An 18,074-nucleotide genomic window follows, 5' to 3' on the forward strand; every position below is an offset into this window, starting at 1 on the left:
TCAGTTGATTTTTCACATTGTATTGCTCTTAACCAACATTGTCATTTTTTAGTTTAACTTTCAGAAGAATTTCCTTCAAATTTTGCATTATTGATTTTTGTCTCCATTTAAATAGTGTATATTTGGCTTAAAAATTGGACAGAACTGAGACCCAAGGGCCTCTGCTGGACCACCAAGTTGCTAAGGAGCTGTGTGGGAAAGGATAGGTGGAGTCTCATAAGAACAGCCCCTATTCCATTTCTCAGCAACAGGGCGGCGGTCAGGGGCGATTTCTAAGATCCAGTCGGCTTAGTAGCCAAAGATCATGCGGAGGATGGATTGCCTATCCCTGCACTCCAAGAGGATGGCTGGGGGTCCAGTGAGTTCCTTCTTGGGTCATGTGCTCTCACCTAATAAATGGCCTTAAGCTCTCCTGGCAACGAGCAGAGTCCCAGCCACCGGACCCACACTGCCACCAGGATCTCCCTTGCTCTCACATAACTAAAGGTCCAGCAGCCACAGCCTGGGGCCCCAGGGGCTGTGCGTTAGGCGGAGGCAGTGGTCAAAGCTGCAGGCCTCAAAGGACAGGCGCTGCCAGTCTGGCCCTGCTTGTCCTCAGGTCCGGATCTAGGACTAGTGCCACCATCCTCCACCTGGAGGGCTCAGCACTGCCTTGTGCTGGGGCCTCCGTACTGAGGGAGAGGCCTGGAGCAGCACTACTACGCTCTCACGTAATTGGGATTTTTAACTTTCTAAAGTTGTAAAAATGGTAGAGAGGTTGCATGTACCCATCGCTCAGCTTCTCCCAATGGTGACATGTTACATAATTATAGTAAATTATCAAAGCCAGGAAATTGACATTGATGCAATACAGTGAACTAGATGAGAGACCTTACTTGGATTTCCTGGATTTTTATATGAATGATTTTTTAAAATCACCATAAGACTGATAAATCTTGCTGTGTTGCTCATACTTGGTCAGATTTCCTGTTTTGAACCAGCAGTCCATTTTCCAGTTTTTAGGAATTTTTTAATTATAATTTTTTTTTGAAACTTCAAAGATAAGGTTTATTGAACAGATTAGAATGATGAAAAGAAATTTTACCACCATCAGGACACACAAGGGAAATTTAGTAAGTAGCAAATGCTAGAAGAGGTGAGCTTTACATTTACCAACAGGAAAATCAGTCACATAGCGTATTTATACCTGGATGTCACTGAAAACTTTAGACAAGAGAAGGTTAAAAACAACAACAAAAAACTCATCAAGGATCAATTTTGCCAGTAGCAAACAGCTAACTTTTCAGATCACCAGTTCTAAATTGGCAGGAACACATTTCCAAAAAATTAGGAGGCGTGTTTTAAGATACTTGATGCCAGTCAGGACCAGGACTCTGTCTTCTGAGATAGCACTAAACAAAATGTTGTCTCTGATCAAAGGAGGAATAAAATTCTGAGGCATCAGCTTTCAAAGCATACACAAATAATTAACTCTCTTTTTAAAATGTGGTGATGGTAAAATCACCATGATGGATTAAAATCCATGAGAGACCAGCCCTAGTGGCCTAGTGGCTTAGTTCAGCACACTCTGCTTCGGCAGCCTGGGTTCGATTCTTGGGCACAGACCTACACCACTCGTCTGTCAGAGGCCATGCTGTGGTGGCGGCTCACATACAAGATAGAGGAAGATTGGCAGCAGATGTTAGCTCAGGGCAAATCCTCCTCAGCAAAAAAAAAAAAAAAGGAAGAAGAAAATCCATGATGATATCTATGTAGACACAGTCTACCCACCTGTGCTAAATCTTAGTCAGAAGAACCCACCACCTTTCTGCTCTTTCTCTCATTTAAAAAAGTATTTTCCTGGGCTGGCCCCATGGCCAAGTGGTTAAGTTCGTGCCCTCTGCTGCAGGCATCCCAGTGTTTTTGTTGGTTCGCATCCTGGGCGTGGACATGGCACTGCTCATCAAACCATGCTGAGGCAGCATCCCACATGCCACAACTAGAAGGACCCACAACAAAGAATATACAACTGTGTACTGGGGGGCTTTGGGGAGAAAAAGGAAAAAATAAAATCTTTACAAAAGTATTTTCCCTCTATGTGAATTATGGTTTTTTGTTATGAAAAATTGACTGTGGCAGAAGTAGGCCTGAGTATTATTGAGTATTTGAGTATTTATAAGCAAAATATTTAGTCCAACAGTATTGTGGCAAAAATTCAAGCTGATTTATGGAAACATACTGTGAGATTTTTCTTTCAATGCTTTGGTATAAAAGGTGACAAATTCATTTTATTAAGAACTAGCTATGCACTCATTCCATGGACTTGCGGAGAAATCCTTCCTTATAGACTAGCATTAACATTGGGACCAGTGTAGTGACATTGTTTTGCTTGCTATATTGGCTTGCCCTGTTGTTCTCATACTGCTTACTACTCATCAACATTTGTGTTCTTCAGCCTCTCTGGAAGAAATCATGACATTAGTGAACATAGAAAAGCAAGGTTCTGCTGAGTTTGCTTATCTATTCATATGAGGAAACCTTTGAAGAGATCTCACTTCAAAGCATCCCGTACAACTCTTCCAGTAAAAACTGGAGCTCCATGAAGATGCTCCAGGAGGCTCTGCGTGCCAGAGGCATTATATGCCTATTTGAGAGATGTGCAAACCTAATGGGAAAAGCATGTAAAATGGGCACCGTGGCCTGGCATTCCTCATTTTATAAGATGTCACAGTCCCTGGCAAGTTTGGGCTTTTAAAATCCTGTGTAAGCATCATATATTTGAGGGAGATTTTGGTGAGCCCATCTCTGGAACATCTAAGGACAATCAAGATGGCATGGATCAACCCTGGAGCTAATCTAGGCAAACCCCAGGCGTGGAGTTTATTTCCTGGATTAAACCTAGGTGTGTGGAGCTGGCTGGACATTGCATTTAGTTCCCTACGTGGTCTTTCAGGAGGCCATTTAATGTAACGATTAGGTATCCAGGCTCTAGAGACAGACTACCTGGAGTCCAATTCTAGCATTGCTACTTAGTATCTTAGCTGTGACCTTGCTGGGTTTCATCACTTCTCTATGCTTCCATTTTTTCTCTAGTAGAGAGAAGTGAAAATGCCCATTCCATATGGTTGTGGGGATTAAATGGGACAATGCATGTAAAGTGCTAGAATAGTGCCACTGTTGTGTCTCCAGTGTAGCTGTGTACAACGGTTACAGACCTACAGTACCAAGATGGGAGTATTAAAGGTGAAAGCAGGGAAAGAAGATAAGATGCTGGCAAAGTGAGTTCAGGGCATCTTCAGATAGAGGGGGAATAGAATAGATGTAACAAGCCTGAGCAAGAGGAATACCTTTGAAGTGCGTGAGCGAAACTGAGGTCAAGGCCAACAAGAAAGAAGGCATGGGCACTTGAGAAAAAGTTTATCCTGCACAGTAATCAAATAAATGCAAATTGATGTAACAATGAAACATTGTAGCATGGCAATAATTTAGAATATCTAAAATCTGTTTTGACAGAAATGTGGGAAAACAGGTTTAGTCACACTCTGCTGATAGAGGTATAAACTGATAGAGTTTTCCAGGAGGCCTAAAAGGCAAAATAAGTGAAAAGTCCTTAAATATGCATACCCTAAATTACTCCTTGATTCTACTTTTAGGTCTTACCTTACTGAAAAACTACGTAAATTTACAATAGGAAGAACCTAAATGAATTGTGACCAATCCGTACACTCTGTTACTAATATTCAAGTTGAAAGTCATTCGGTAGTTGACCGCATGAATCCATGTGTCTTTACACTCTTTCAATCACTGTTGTATTAGTTTAGCTCTGTAGAAAGGAATCTTCTTTATTCATGAAGAAAAGTCATTTACTGTAGAACAAGGGAGCGTGAACTCTGCGTGAGTTCTTATACTGTGATGTAATGCCTCTCTTCAGTCTTGAGAGAGCGTTTTTGTTGCTTTATAATATTGCTATTGGCAAGCTCATTACTGCTGTATAATAACAATACTGGAGTAATCCTGTTAGTTTCTGGATTTTTTAAATTGAGTATAGAATTTAGAGTTGTAATATTTAAGCTATTCTTTAAATAAGAATTACATATAGTATTTAGGCAGCTAGTGAAAAAACAAAAAATAACCTGACATTTCACTTATCAAATTGGCAGATATTTTTACAACTTTATTGAGATATAATTGAAGTCTTATAAACTGCACATAACGTGTATAGTTTGATCAGTTTTGCCATATGAACTGTCCTCATAACCCTTCTGACACCAAATGTATGTGGATTTTTTCTCTGTACCAACCAATTTTCCAATTTTCCAGACACCAACTGGATGTCCTGCAATTCAACTCAATTCTGACACTATCTAGAATTAGCACAGACCCTGCAGATTAAGGACTTAGTCCCACAAGACTGCCACACTTCAGATGCGAGTCACAAATACCATGTGGCCACCTGTGCTTCTGACCAACCAGCTGTAAATTCAGGGCATTCTCTCAACCCCGTTCTCAAGTTCTATAATTTACTACCCCGTTCTCAAGTTCGATAATTTACTAGAAGGGCTCACAGAACTCAGGAAGATACTTCATTTACTATAAGTGGTTTATGATAAAGGTTATAAAATGAACAGCCAGATGAAGAGGTGCACAGGGTGAGATTCAGAAGGGTGTGGAGCAGAGAAGCTTCTGTCCCTGTGAGGTTGGGGTGCACCACCCGTTCCTCATGTGGATGTGTTCGAAACTCAGAAGCTCTCCAAACTCCATTAGTTAGGGGTTTCTGTGGAGCCTCCATTTCATCGACATGATTGGTTAAATCATTGGCTTCTGGTGATCTCCAGCCAATCGCACTTCTCTGAGGTCAGGGGATGGGGCTGAAAGTACCTTTTGCCTATTTTGGTGTTGGATACTATTATTGAAAAATCTTTGCCACCTATCTACAGTAACAGAGCAGTGGCAAGATTTCTTAGTAATAATCATTATCAAAATAGGATAAAAGGCACTTCCATATGTTAATATAGGAGGGTGAAGTTGGGTACAACTTTTTTGAAGTTTATAATTGCAAAAAATTGGAAACAAATTCAATGCCCAACAACATGGGATTGTTTAGGGAAACAGTTCATATAATGAAATATTATGCTTTTAAAATTAGTACTAGAAGTATATTGTTTTGTAAACAACAAGATCATATGGTATGATGATCTTTAACTTATGTTTTCAAGTTAACAACAAAAAAGTACATAGGAAAAAAGACTAAAAGCATCTTTAAAGCAAAATGTTAAAAGTAGTTTCATCTGGCTAGGAAGATTTATCTGCATTTCTTCCAATGCATGTATTATCTTTAAAAAAACTTTATTGAAATTTCTTCCTGATTATAAAACTAACACATGGGCATAAAGTAAATCCATAAAATAGGATTGATGTATTAGTGTAAGCTATATAAATTGTTTAAAAAAAGAAAAAAAGACCACTTTTATGTTTTAAAGCCATCTGGAGCTTGGCCCCTGCCTGCCTGCATCTCACCTTTTGCAGTCCCAGCTCCCTCTTCATGCTCTGGTGGGAAGGAACTGCCTCAGGTCCCTGGAACACACACTCTCCTGGTCCCTGCCTTTGCTCATGCTGTGCATTCGCCTTCAGTTGTCTTTCTCATTGGCTTCTTTCTCCTCATCCCTTGAAGTCTACTGTCAGCATCATCTCCAAGAAGCCTTTCCCGAGCTCCTAGTGCTTCTCCTTTCCCGTTCCCAATGCTCTCTACACCCATCTCCACTGAGGCACGTACTACATTATATTATCCCTTTTCGTTTTTCTCTCTCAATAGACTGAGCGTGACTTTTGAGGTCAGGACAATATTGGTTAGCACAGTGCCTGAAACGTAGGAGGAGGAGCTTCCCTAAGTGTGTGTGTGTGTGTGTTTGTGCGTGCACGCGTGTAACTGAAAAATAGAATAGAAATAAAGGTGTGGTGGGCTCAAACAGCCTGAAGTGTTGAAAGAAGTGTTAATCTCTGCGTGCCTGGGGAATGAGGTCTTCACGGAGACTTTAGTAGATGAGGATAGAGAGGTGAGGAGAGCCACATCATTAAGGGCTTCATTTGTCATCCTAAGGAGTTTGGATTTTATAGTGTAAGTGATGGGGAACCAGTAAAGACTTTTAAGTAAGAGAATGGCTAGCTTCTAGCATTTCCCAAAGTGTTAGATGTTATTAATGTTATGTAAAAAGCTTGGATATAAAATAAATTTGGGAAATCCTGGATTAAAGCAAGTTGAATAGATTTCTGTTCTTCTGGACTTTTCAGAGTTTTTACTATGCTAATGTGTATTTTTAATCTTCCAAAAGGGGCATATGTGCTATAATTTGCATAATTTCCAAGATTTATTTATCACGGAACCCTTTTATTTAGGACCATGTTATAGAACACATTTTGAGAAATGGACGCTGGGCAGGCTAACAGCAGTGAGAACTTTTCGTGATTGTTACTGTAGCCTAGGGGAGAAACATCAAGGGCTTGCATCAGAAAGTTAACGGCAGGAGAGGGGGGGCAAGAGCAAGGGAATTAAGTTGTGTCTCTCAGAGTACATTCTCCAAAAGTGGTGATTTACCAATAATTGTAAAAGATGACATCATGATTTGAGAATTGTTAATATATGATCCAAAGGCATTAGAACAAGCAGTGCAAAATATTGTTTGAAACATCTCTGAGACCAATGGTGGTCGAAAGAAGGTGCTTCTTTGGTGTGTTTACAACCCCACCAACTGATAACACAGCCCAGGCTCACTGGACATGGTAACTACTTGTTTGTGGGTTAGTCAAAGATGGTTGCCAGGAGTCTTGGTTGGGCAACTGAGCAGATAGACGGTGGTATCATAATAAGATAAGCAAGATAGGAGACAGTGCTAATTTGGGAAAGAAGATGCTCTGTCACTTCTTGACATGTTTATGAGTTAGAGTTGTCTGTAGGATATCCTTGTGGAGAGGAGAGCACCAGTAGGCCACTGGACATGAGTTTGTACCTCAGATGTTTTGGACTGATCCACCCTTAATTTTACCTGCTGTGTCTCAATTGCTGCATATGTTAGGGTTTTGTGTCCTTTTATGAGATCATAAAATACTAAATTGCAGGGTGAAGACACTGCGCCTTCCTAACCTTATCCCCGATTGCATTTCCTCACATCAGTGACCCTTGTTCCTCCACAGCTTCCTCACCGCATACAAGGTACACTGAAGTCACTTTTGTGTATTTTTAAATTTCTGATTTTAGGAATATTGAACATTATTCGCCTCTAAGTGGAGGCTGCACTTGCTTCTACAAGTATAAGGAAGATGCTTGATTGGCAGTGTTTCTCTTTGCTTTGTTACTACACCAGGTGAAATCACTGAGTTAATAATGCTATCACATGTTTCTGTTTCAATTATTTTAAGTATAATAACAATGTTCCTTCATTTTATTTATAGCTCCAAAAGGAATTCTTCATTTGTCTCCTGATGTTTATCAAGAGATGGAAGCCAGCCGCCACAAAGTAATCTCTGGCACTACTCTAGGCTATTTGTCACCCAAAGATATGAACCAACCCTCAAGCTCTTTCTTCAGTATATCGCCCACATCGAATAGTTCAGCTACAATTGCCAGGGAACTCCTTATGAATGGAACATCTCCAGCTGAAGCCGTAGGTTTAAAAGGGAGTTCTCCTACTCCCCCTTGTTCTCCAGTACAACCTTCAAAACAACTGGAATATTTAGCAAGGATTCAAGGCTTTCAGGTATGAATTAAAAGCAAAAACAAAAACAAGAAAACAAAACAATTCATTAGCCCCAAATCCTTCATCTCTATCCATCAGAAAGCTCATTCTTGCCTGCTAGTGTGACCTGTTTGCCACTTACATTGTAAATTATTAGAAACACAGAGGACAGAAAAAAGAGAGTCGTATGCACATGCCGCATTTTCTTTGATTTTCATTCTATCCAGTAATTTTTTTGCTGCCTGGCTCTCCTCCGTTTTCCTTCTTCTTCCTCTTCCTTTTTTTTTTTTTTAGGCATTTTTCATTCTCTGTTCTGTCTTCTGGTTGGTCTTGCTTGGGTGCACCCATCTCCTCACTCTGTCTTCCATAAACAGAAAGTCTGCCTTCATACATTTGGTATTAGTATTTGGCACTAAGTTCTCCCTCATTTTATAGTAAGGTTGAGTTTTCAATAATGATTTTACTTTCACAGCAGTTTTGAACTTGGCATTCTATTGCTAGTAATGATTAGGTGTACCGTTCAGGTACCACATCCTAGAAAATCAGTTATCTTAGGAGTTCATTAAACGAGTTATTAGAACAATAATGAAATGCTTTCTAGTTGTTTGAGGCATAAAAACATTTGTTTTACTGGATCACGTTTTGAACCATCTAGGGAAGCAACTGCCTCAGATGGTACCAATAATTCCATTTCACTGTGCAGTCTAAAACTAGCTTACAGCCCATTTAACTTGTGTATATGAATTTGGGGATGGAAACTTTTTTTTTCCTATTTATTCTTTGTTCCCTTTTGAAAAAACAAAGCCCAACAATCCTTTATGGATAGAGCTTTTAAAAGAATTGTTAACTCAAGGAAGAGGAAATACCTGTGTTTCGATTTCTTAGTTGCCTTGAAATTCATGTACTGAACTGTAACCGCTGACTCGCCTGGATGGACAGCAGCGTGCTTGTGCGTAGACAGAGTGGATTGCTCCCTCCAATTTCACTGTTTTCATCCCCGTTTCCATCTTAGTCTTATTCCTTAAGACCAAAAACTGTAATTTCCTTTAGAAATGCTCTAGAAGATGTGTATTGTGTAGAATGATCATGTATTCCTAAAAATTTTACAAGTTTAGATATAAAATAAGAAAGATCATGTGTATGGGGAGGTATCCTGCATGTTTTTTGTTGTCCTTCACAGAAACCTGATTCTTTCAAATCTATTGCCAGGTAGTTGTTAGTGTTTTTAATTAGACTATTAATATGAAATTAAAGAAGCTGTTACCAGTTATTGGCTCTGTCATCTGAAATTTTAAATGCTTAATTTAAAGGTAAAATTTTAGAATTTGTTTTTGTTGTTCACCTGAAGAATGACAATAAATCACTGTTTCAAATAAAAAGAACTGGATTCATATAGTTAAAGTACTGAGGACAAAGCTAAGTAATTTTTAGTTCCATCCATAATCTGCATAGGATGATCTAGAAATAAACTGTGGTGAAAAGAAATTCACTGCTTATTTTACAAATCTAGTCATTTAGAAATGTCTGAAAGTAACACTGCATTTTTATAGAAACAAAGCACAAATTACTTTCAAACTCTGAATTGATTTTTTGCCTGGAGATGTCATGGTAGATGTAATTTTGCTGCCAGAAGAACTACTTACATTTTCGAATTTGTATTTATTTGTTAATTCTTGGCAATGAAAACAATTATAATTTTGAAATATCTTTACTTTAGTCAAAATGTAGAGTCTGTTTCCCCTATTATTGGGCTGACTGCTCAGACCTTTTTTTTAAAGCTTATGCTGAGATAATATACTCTTATTTATGGACAAGTTAAACACTTCCAAATGTGTGTACTGTGATTTTTACATACTAATGGATATAAACAGATGGTTTGAGAACGTTGCTGTGCTTCTTTGGTCAAATGTGCTTGGTGGTGTTAATGTGGAGTGTGGTGTCACTGGTGGATCGTAACCTGCAGCCAAGCAATGCACAGATCTCTGTGGGAAACGGCTTAGCGTGCTGTCAGGCACGGAGCACATCTTCCTACTGTCACAGTAGAAGGTTCTTTGTGATTAAGAGTTTTAAAGCCTATTTCTTTATAGGTAACTCTCTCAGGTGTGTTTACCTGGTAGAAAAACATGCAGATTGTTTTTATTTCTTAAATGTTTCAATTGGACTATAGTTTAGAAATTATAGGGCCAGCTTATTATGGACTACATGCTATTCTGTTATTTTTATTTCTGGAATTTAAAAACAATAAATTCTTTTTCTGTCTTTCTAGGTTAGTATTTTTTTTTAATTTTGTTGTTGTACACTGACTAGATATTACTGCTTATTGAATATTGTATAAACCTGTCTCTGGCCTTTCTTGCCCATTGAAATCTGATTTAAGCCTACCAGAGCCATTGTATGTGACAGCTATATTGTATTACAAAGTAAAAATATATTAGTATACTGAAAACTAAGTTGTTTTAACTTTTAAATTTTTTTCCCTACCCAATCTTTAATTGAAATTTATAAATTCCAAAAAAGCTTATTTGCTCACCAGAATGTTGGTATTAAGCTCCCATCTATTTGCTTAAATCTACAAAATAATTAAAATTATTATACAATTAAAGTTACCATTAACAAAGCTGGCTTCACAGAGCAGAATGTGACCGAACACTTGCACATTCTCAGTAATTCTTGCTTGGACTCACCAGAAGTTTTTATCACATTTTAGATGCAAGCTTTTGGCTCTCTATCATAGATGAATATTTGTTTCTTTGAAGTTTATTGAGTGTATTTTAATTAACCTCTTTTAAAATCTAAATGTTCTTATTGATTGTTTGATTATTTTTTAGAAGAAAAAGTTTTATTTGACTAGTTCTGTGCAGCCCCAGCTTTGTCCAGCTCAGTCAGGATGCTCCTGTAACTGTGCATTTCATAAAAACTCATTTGCAATTATAGTCATGCCATAGTATTACAAGTTTCCTTGTTGTGCATACTTGATACTCTTTAATTATAATGCCAAAATGTTTCAAAATCATGCAGCTTTTTAAAGAAAATTATTAGAGAAGAGACATTCTTGAAATGCTGTGGGTTTGAGCTAAGATAGAAGACTTTGTTTTGTTGTGCTATAGTTTACATTATTCTAAGTTTTTACATCTTTAATATGCTTTTCCATACTAATTATATTAGACGTCTCTTTGTATAAATGTAAGCAGTTCCTTTGTTTAAATGAGTCATTAGAAAAATGGTTAGATTCGAAATGACAATGAATTATTTTAGTAAATTATCCTTTCTAGATGGATTTAATTTCCATTTGCTAGTCTGTTCCCTTCCTTGTGATCTTCATCCATTGAACAGTGTTATTTTTGAAACCTTCAGAGTAAAATATGATAAACTACATTTGTTTTTCTCACATAAAGAATGTAAAGAAGCAGTTAGGTGGTGTTTCAGTTAAATCATAATTAGCTTAGTTTACAAAGTCAAGGAGTGTTTTGTAGAGGGACTTTTCTAGCTGGTGCCATTTCCAGCGAGATGAGATTGTCAGTAGAAGGCTTTGAAATAGCTATTTAAGTTAAAAACTTTCTTTTCAAATACAATTCAAACAATACATTTCAACTAATATGTCTCCTTTTTTGAAGTTTAATATGATTATGGCAGGTTTCTTTTGTAGTTAGCAGGCTTCTTTTAAATATTTATTTTTAACATATATTATGCATAACATATTTTAACAATATGACCTTAGTACACAGATTATATTGAGACGGGGCATGGGGGGTCCTGGCCAATCTGAGAATCAACCTTTCTCCTGTCTCTTTTTTCTTATCTTCCCTATACCTCACTTTTTGTAATCCCTATATCGATCATCACAGTAGCTATTTGCAGCTTTTTTTCTTTCTTTTAAAGAATGAGTGATCCATGCTTTTCAAAGACCTCTATGGTCATGTGCCGCATAATAACTTTTCGGTCAACTATAGACTACATCTATGATGGCGGTGCCATAGGGTTAGTACCGCACAGCCTAGGTGTGTAGTAGGCTGTACCATCTAGGTTTGTGTAAGTGCACTCTGAGGGTTTGCGCAGCAGTAAAGTCTTCTAATGACGCATTTCTTAGAATGTGTCCCTGTTGTTAAGCGACACATGACTGTATAAGTAAAACTGTACATTTCTAATAGGAAAATATGGAGAAAGAAATCATACATATACTCCCCTACTTAGAAATGTTTTCCCCCCCATTTTTAAAAATTAACATTAATGGTTTATTAGCAAATTATCATCTTCAAGTATGTTTATACAAGAATGTCAAGATGATTTAATATCATAAGCTATAATATCAGTCAGTCAATTCAGAAAACCACAAGCCGTATCAATAGATGATAGAAAAGCTAGTGGTGAGTAGTATTTCCCTCATTTTTAATTTGTCCTTGAAACATACTTACCATGTCACGTCTGAGCCCAAATTTTCATTTTGCTGTTACACAAATGGTTGTATAAAGTAATGAGAAATTACCCAGAGTACAATGAGCAAAACACATTTGTGAGTTTGACGTGGGGTCAACAGATTCTGCTCTGATACACAGTCGCTCCTTAAAACTCCCTCTTGGATTTGGTCTCTACAACTTTCCGAAGACCTTGGCGGGATTGGGTTAGTATTTGAACTCTCCTGAAGGCTTGGTCTTCCTATGGTGACCCTAAAACTCAGGTTTGTTCTTCAGATGGGCAGCCCAAGTTCATGGAAACTGACTTACTGTCTGTGATATCTTTAGACCTTGTTAGACTTGGCCAAACTCCTGAGGGTATGCGAACTACATATCATGTAACTCTCCTTCCATAAAAACCAGTGGAATTACAGATCAACTCATTTTGCTGAAATTTCCAACTCTGTAGAGAAAAATACTACATTCGAAGAAGGAAACCCTGATGCATATAAAAATGTACTGTGACGTGTAATACAGGTAAGAATCAAGCAGGCCTTGAGTGAAACAGTCTGTTTTTACTGCATAAACTATTCATAACTAACTCCAACCTAAATCAGTGCAGAGTGTAACTCTGGAACTCGGAGGGACAGAGACACTCATCTTGAGCCTTAATGCACCAATACATATGTAGTAAGACAGAAGATATTCCAAAGAAAAAGTAATAAACAAACATGGAAAGAGCTGTTCCTAACACAGTGACTTTGATGTGGATCTGAAATGAGTCACTGTGGTGCAGAAAGAAATGGCTGTCATTATGTTTTCTCTCCGTGTAGAAATATCTGTAGCTTTTTCTCTTTGTATCAGAAGAGATTTCAACTCACCATGAGAATTCTATTTGGAATTATTTGAAAATCAATAAGTAATTAGCTCTTCGTTAATGTGAAGAAAAAGAAATTGTTTTTCATCTAAAGGTGAATTACATTTCCTTTTGTTAGAAAAGGTTGGCAGGGATGTGATTTTTATTTAGTGACGTAAATTTAATTGTAGTACCCATCAGGTGCCTTCATGTCACACTAGTATCTATAGACCTATGCTCATTCTAAGTTATGTGGAAATTATCTGTTTCCCTTCCCCCAACATTCAGCTGTGTCTATGATTTTTTTTCATGAACGACAATGGCTAAAGTTTCCTATGTATTGTTCTCTTCTTACTCAGAGCAACTTGAGAAAGAGAACAATATGCAGAATGCTCCTTGTAAAGGATTTCTGTACCCTGACTGGAGAAAACTCTAACATACCAGGGTCATACTTCATTTAGAAGATATATGGGCAAACAATGAAATGAAACTGACATTTATGGACTGATTTGATATATATCTGATAGTGAAGTACACCATTATATACATTATTTTATGATGCAAACAGAAGTGCCTGGTACATTTTTGCTTTTTGCTTACAAATCTTTATTTTAAATCAAAGTATAGTCATGTGTTGCTTAATGAAGGGGGTACATTCTGAGAAATCCGTCATTAGACGATTTCATCATTGTGGGAGCATCATAGAGTGTACTTACACAAACCTAGATGGTATAGCCCCTACACAGCTAGGCTATAGGATACTAATCTTATGGGACCACTGTTGGATATGCGGTCTATCCTTGACTGAAATGTGGTTATGTGGCCCATGATTGCATAGTGTTTGAAGCTGGATCCCTGTAAGGAGAACTAGTTTGTGGTAGTGGTCCATGGTCTTCTGGGTATTGTTTTGGTTTAGACATAGATTTCATCAATAAATTTATTTGTACCTTCAACTATACACACAACCGAGTCTAAGTCATTTAAGAATTCTGACTCTTTTGAGCTGGAAGGAACTTTAGATTTTATTCTAAGATAAAATTTTATTATGTAAATATGCGTTTGACAGACTACATGAGTAAAATGAACTATTAGTAATGCAATTTATTTATTTTCCCATATGGAGTTATTAATTTTAAACCCTGACAGATTTTGGCTTCTGGAAGGTTCTGCCATCTTAACATGGTCACATCAAAAAGCAAGCTTAACTGTCAGAGATAAAGGATATTTGAAAAACTTTCAGAATATTTTTATCTATAGTATTGTCATTTTTTAAGTGTAAGAAAAGTCCAGAGTCAAGTCTTAAATTGGAACTTTTGAGAAAACAGGGACTGCTGTTGGAAAATGATACAAAATTCACAGCTTGAAAAACTTTTACTAAGATAAAAATAGTTGATAGTATATTAAGAATAGTTTTCATTAATTTCAGTATATATGTGAAGAATTAGATGAATATGAATTTAGTCTGGCTGTAGAATGTCATCCCGTTGAATACTGGAATTGACTTAGTTGAACAGCAGGAAATGGAACATTTGTTTATTCACTCTGGGCAAATACTTAATAAGTACCTACACATGCTAGGCAGCATGCCAACCACTGAGCAAGGAGGAGTTATGGTCAAGTTGGGGACAGACAGACAGGTAAATAAAACCAATATAACAAAAGATTGACCACTACCACAATTTAGTTCTATCTCCAGGGATCAGTGTTTGAACATTACATGGCAGTTTGATAAAAATAATTAAAGATTTGCAGCATCTTGTATGAAATAATGTATGTAATGCCTGCCCCGTATAATAAGTGTCATAGTAAGTGTAACATGCTAAGTGGTCACTTGAGGTGTGGTTAGCTATGTTAAGAATCATGAATGGGAATGAAAAGCTCTGACTGAGTGAATTACGGAAGAATTCATAGCAGAGGGGACATTTGAAGTAAGTGTTAAAGAGGAGATAGAATTTGAAGGTGGATAAGAAGAAAAGGAATTGCAGGCAGAAGAAGTTAAGTACTAAGGACATAAAAGGTGTTTTAGAAAATGTTTAGAGTTCAAAGTGGAAGTAGCAGGCAGGGAGGCCGAAAAGATGTGTGTGTGTTGCTGGGAGTTTGAATTTTAGCTATTAGGCAGAGACCACTCGCATTTTTAAAAGGGTAGTAATGTTCGTTTTGTATTTTAGAAAGATAAATATAAGGATGAACTAGACAAAAAAAGAGATTTGTAGCAGAAAGACTAATTAGAATGGTTTTGCACCAATGCAGGAGAGAAAAAATGAAGATTGAATTCAGGCAGAGCTAGTGGGCATAGAGGAGTGGGGCAAAGGTAGAGTTGAGAGAAGTAAATGATGTCCTGTCCTGAGTGTGAGGGTGCTTTCGCTGGTCTGGTCAGGGTGGAAGCTAGATTTAAACGTATAGAAGAGTAAATAGAGACTATTTGAGGATAAATAGACTATTCTTTCAAGAATTTAAGAGTGGAGTAAAGAAAGAAGGTAACACAAATATGACATGTTTTAGCAAGTTTTTATTTTTAGTATGGACGAGATGGGTAAACATAGAGCAAGTGGAGTTCCATTTTGAACATGTGGAATATGACTTGCCTGTGGGACTTTCAAATGGAGTTGTCCAGTAGGCAGTTGTAAATGGGTCTGGTGGTCAGCAAAAGACGATAGGACACACAGATTGGAGAGTCATCAGTGTATAGATGTAATTGAAGCTGTAGAAATATTAAGATTGACCAGGGGAAATGGGCAAAGGCCTAGGAGATATTCCTGACCAGTACAAACAAGGTAAGGGATTCATTAATTCAGCTGAAATATATTGAGCACCTGCCACGGCCCAGATACACTTCTTGGCACTGAGGATATAGCGTATATGACAGTCAAGGTGTCTCCCCTCATGGAGCTAACATTAGAATGGGAGTGTGGGGGGTGGGATGTGGAGTGGAAGGGACAGGTGGAAGGGCAGGCAATCACATCTGGACACATCTGATAAATTCAAATTGTGTTAATATCCTAAGATTACAATTGCTTGGAAATTAATTGTGAGATTAATTATGATTATTCATCAGAAGTAGGAGCAATGACTTAGTGTCTCCAACTGTTGTGTCAGGTAACTACACTGTTAAAATGTTTTAGTCAACCTTACTGTGATATAATTTACATAAAATAAAACACACCCATTTTTATTATACAGTTTGGTGAGTTTTGAAAAATGCGTACAACCATGTAACCACCACCACAGTCAAGATGGGAATATTTCCATTACTGTAAAAAATTCCCTGGTGCCTCTTTGCAGCCTGGTTTCCTCACCTCCCCATAGTTCTAGGCAACTAGGATATCCTTTTTGTCACAAAAGATTAGTTTTGCCTTTTCAGGAATTTCATAAAAATGGAATCACACAGCATGCACAGTTTCGTGTCTGGCTTCTTTCACTCACTGTAATGTTTTTGAGATTCGTCCATGTTGTGTGTATCAGTAGTTTTTTCCTTTTTATTGCCAAGTAGTAGTCCATTGTATAGATGTATACCACAAATTGTTTATCAGTTTACCTGTTGATGAACATTTGAGTTGTTTTCAGTTTGGGGCTATTATGAATAAAGCTGTTTATGAACATTCATGTACAAGATTTTGTGCAGACATGTTTCCAATTCTCTTGGAAAAACTGCTCAGAGTGGAATTACTGGGTCACATGGTAAGTGTATATACAAATTTATAAGAAACTGTCAGATTGTTTTCAATGTATTGTATCATATTACATTCCTACCAGTAATGTATGAGGGTTCCAAACATTGATACGATCAGTCTCATTCTCTGAAGGATGCAGTGACTCATTGATATTTTCATTTGTATTTTACTGATGATCAACTATATGACTTCTTTTCATGTGCTTATTGGCCAATTATATATCTTTGTGAAATGCCTACATTTTTTGCCCTGTTTCCATTTGGGATTTTTTTCCTTATTTGAGTTATAAGGGTTCTTTATATAGTCTGGATACAAATCCTTTGTATTCCAAATGTTATCGCCCTGCCTGTGACTTGTCTTTTCATTATCTTAAAGGCACCTGTGGAAAAGTTGAAAATAAGTTTTCAATTTTCATGAAGTTCAATTTTCCATTTTTTCTGTAGGATTTCTGCCTTTTTGGTCCTATCTAAGAAAACCCCAAGGTTGCACAGATTTTCACTTATTTTTTTTCTAGACTTTTCATGGTTTCTGCTTTTATGTTTAATGCTAAGATCCACTTAAGGTTAATTTTTGTGTGAAGTAGGGGTGAGGATTGAAGTTCATTTTTCCCGTAGTGTAGCCAGCTGTTTCTGCACCGTGTGTGTAAATTGTTGTTCTACTCTAGCTGCTGTGAAGATATTCTGTTTATCTTTGGTTTCACCAATTTGTCTATGCTATGTCTAGGATTGTAGTTAATCCTGCTCGGGGTTCATTTAGCTTCTGAGAATGATAGTTAATATTTTTCACCAGTTTTGAAAAGTTTTTGGCCACTTTTTTTCAAAAAAATTTTCTACCCGTTTCTCTTCAGGCCAGTAAAGCTTTAGCTTTCTCTCACTTGAGCTGTGTGCACTTCAGGGAGTGCACCCAATTGAAAAAGTAGAGGACTTTCAGATCTTAACAGATTCCTCGCTGGTTTCTGCATACTTTTACATCAGACCCTCCGGAGTCTTCCCTGTACGTGTAAAGCGTAGTAGGCAGCCAGGAATCTGGGTAGAGTTTCTGTTCAGATTTAGTACTCCACTTCTGCAGCTACCTCACTTCTAGGATTTCTTCCCTCAGTGTTCAACTCATCTGCCGCCCCTGAACTCTTTCCTCTGCCACCTCCAGCTGGTACAGCTGCAGTTTTCCACCAACAGAACTAGAGGAAGTGGAGAATGCCCTCAGGCAAAAAAAAAAAAAAAAAAAAAGCCATGAACTCACAATTCTTACTCCATATAGTTTTAGGGTTTTAAGGAAAAACTACCCTGGTGTCTGCCTGCTTTTGATCACATTCCAGTGTCTTCAGATATTTTTCTTTTATTTCATCTATGTTATATATTGTTATCTGCAAGAGACTTTGTCCAGTGAATTCGTTCTTCCATTACCAGAAACTAGACCTAAACCAATTGTTTTTAAATACCACTGAATT

The 18,074-nt window shown here is 37.5% G+C and overlaps 1 protein-coding gene across 50 annotated transcripts in view; it reads left to right on the forward strand.

The window, feature by feature from the left end:
- STAU2 (staufen double-stranded RNA binding protein 2) overlaps nt 1-18,074 on the forward strand; it is a 298,560-nt gene that overhangs the window by 160,783 nt on the left and 119,703 nt on the right. For all 50 annotated transcript variants that reach the window (XR_011543351.1, XR_011543354.1, XR_011543356.1 and 47 more), the window contains one exon: nt 7,426-7,730. Coding sequence is in view for 41 of the 50 variants with exons in the window: in XM_070631483.1 (XP_070487584.1) it covers nt 7,426-7,730 (305 nt within the window). In the remaining 9 variants the exon portion in view is untranslated. The remainder of the gene's footprint in view (nt 1-7,425; nt 7,731-18,074) is intronic.

Source organism: Equus przewalskii, chromosome 8 (assembly GCF_037783145.1).
Source record: "Equus przewalskii isolate Varuska chromosome 8, EquPr2, whole genome shotgun sequence".
Lineage (NCBI taxonomy): Eukaryota > Metazoa > Chordata > Mammalia > Perissodactyla > Equidae > Equus > Equus przewalskii.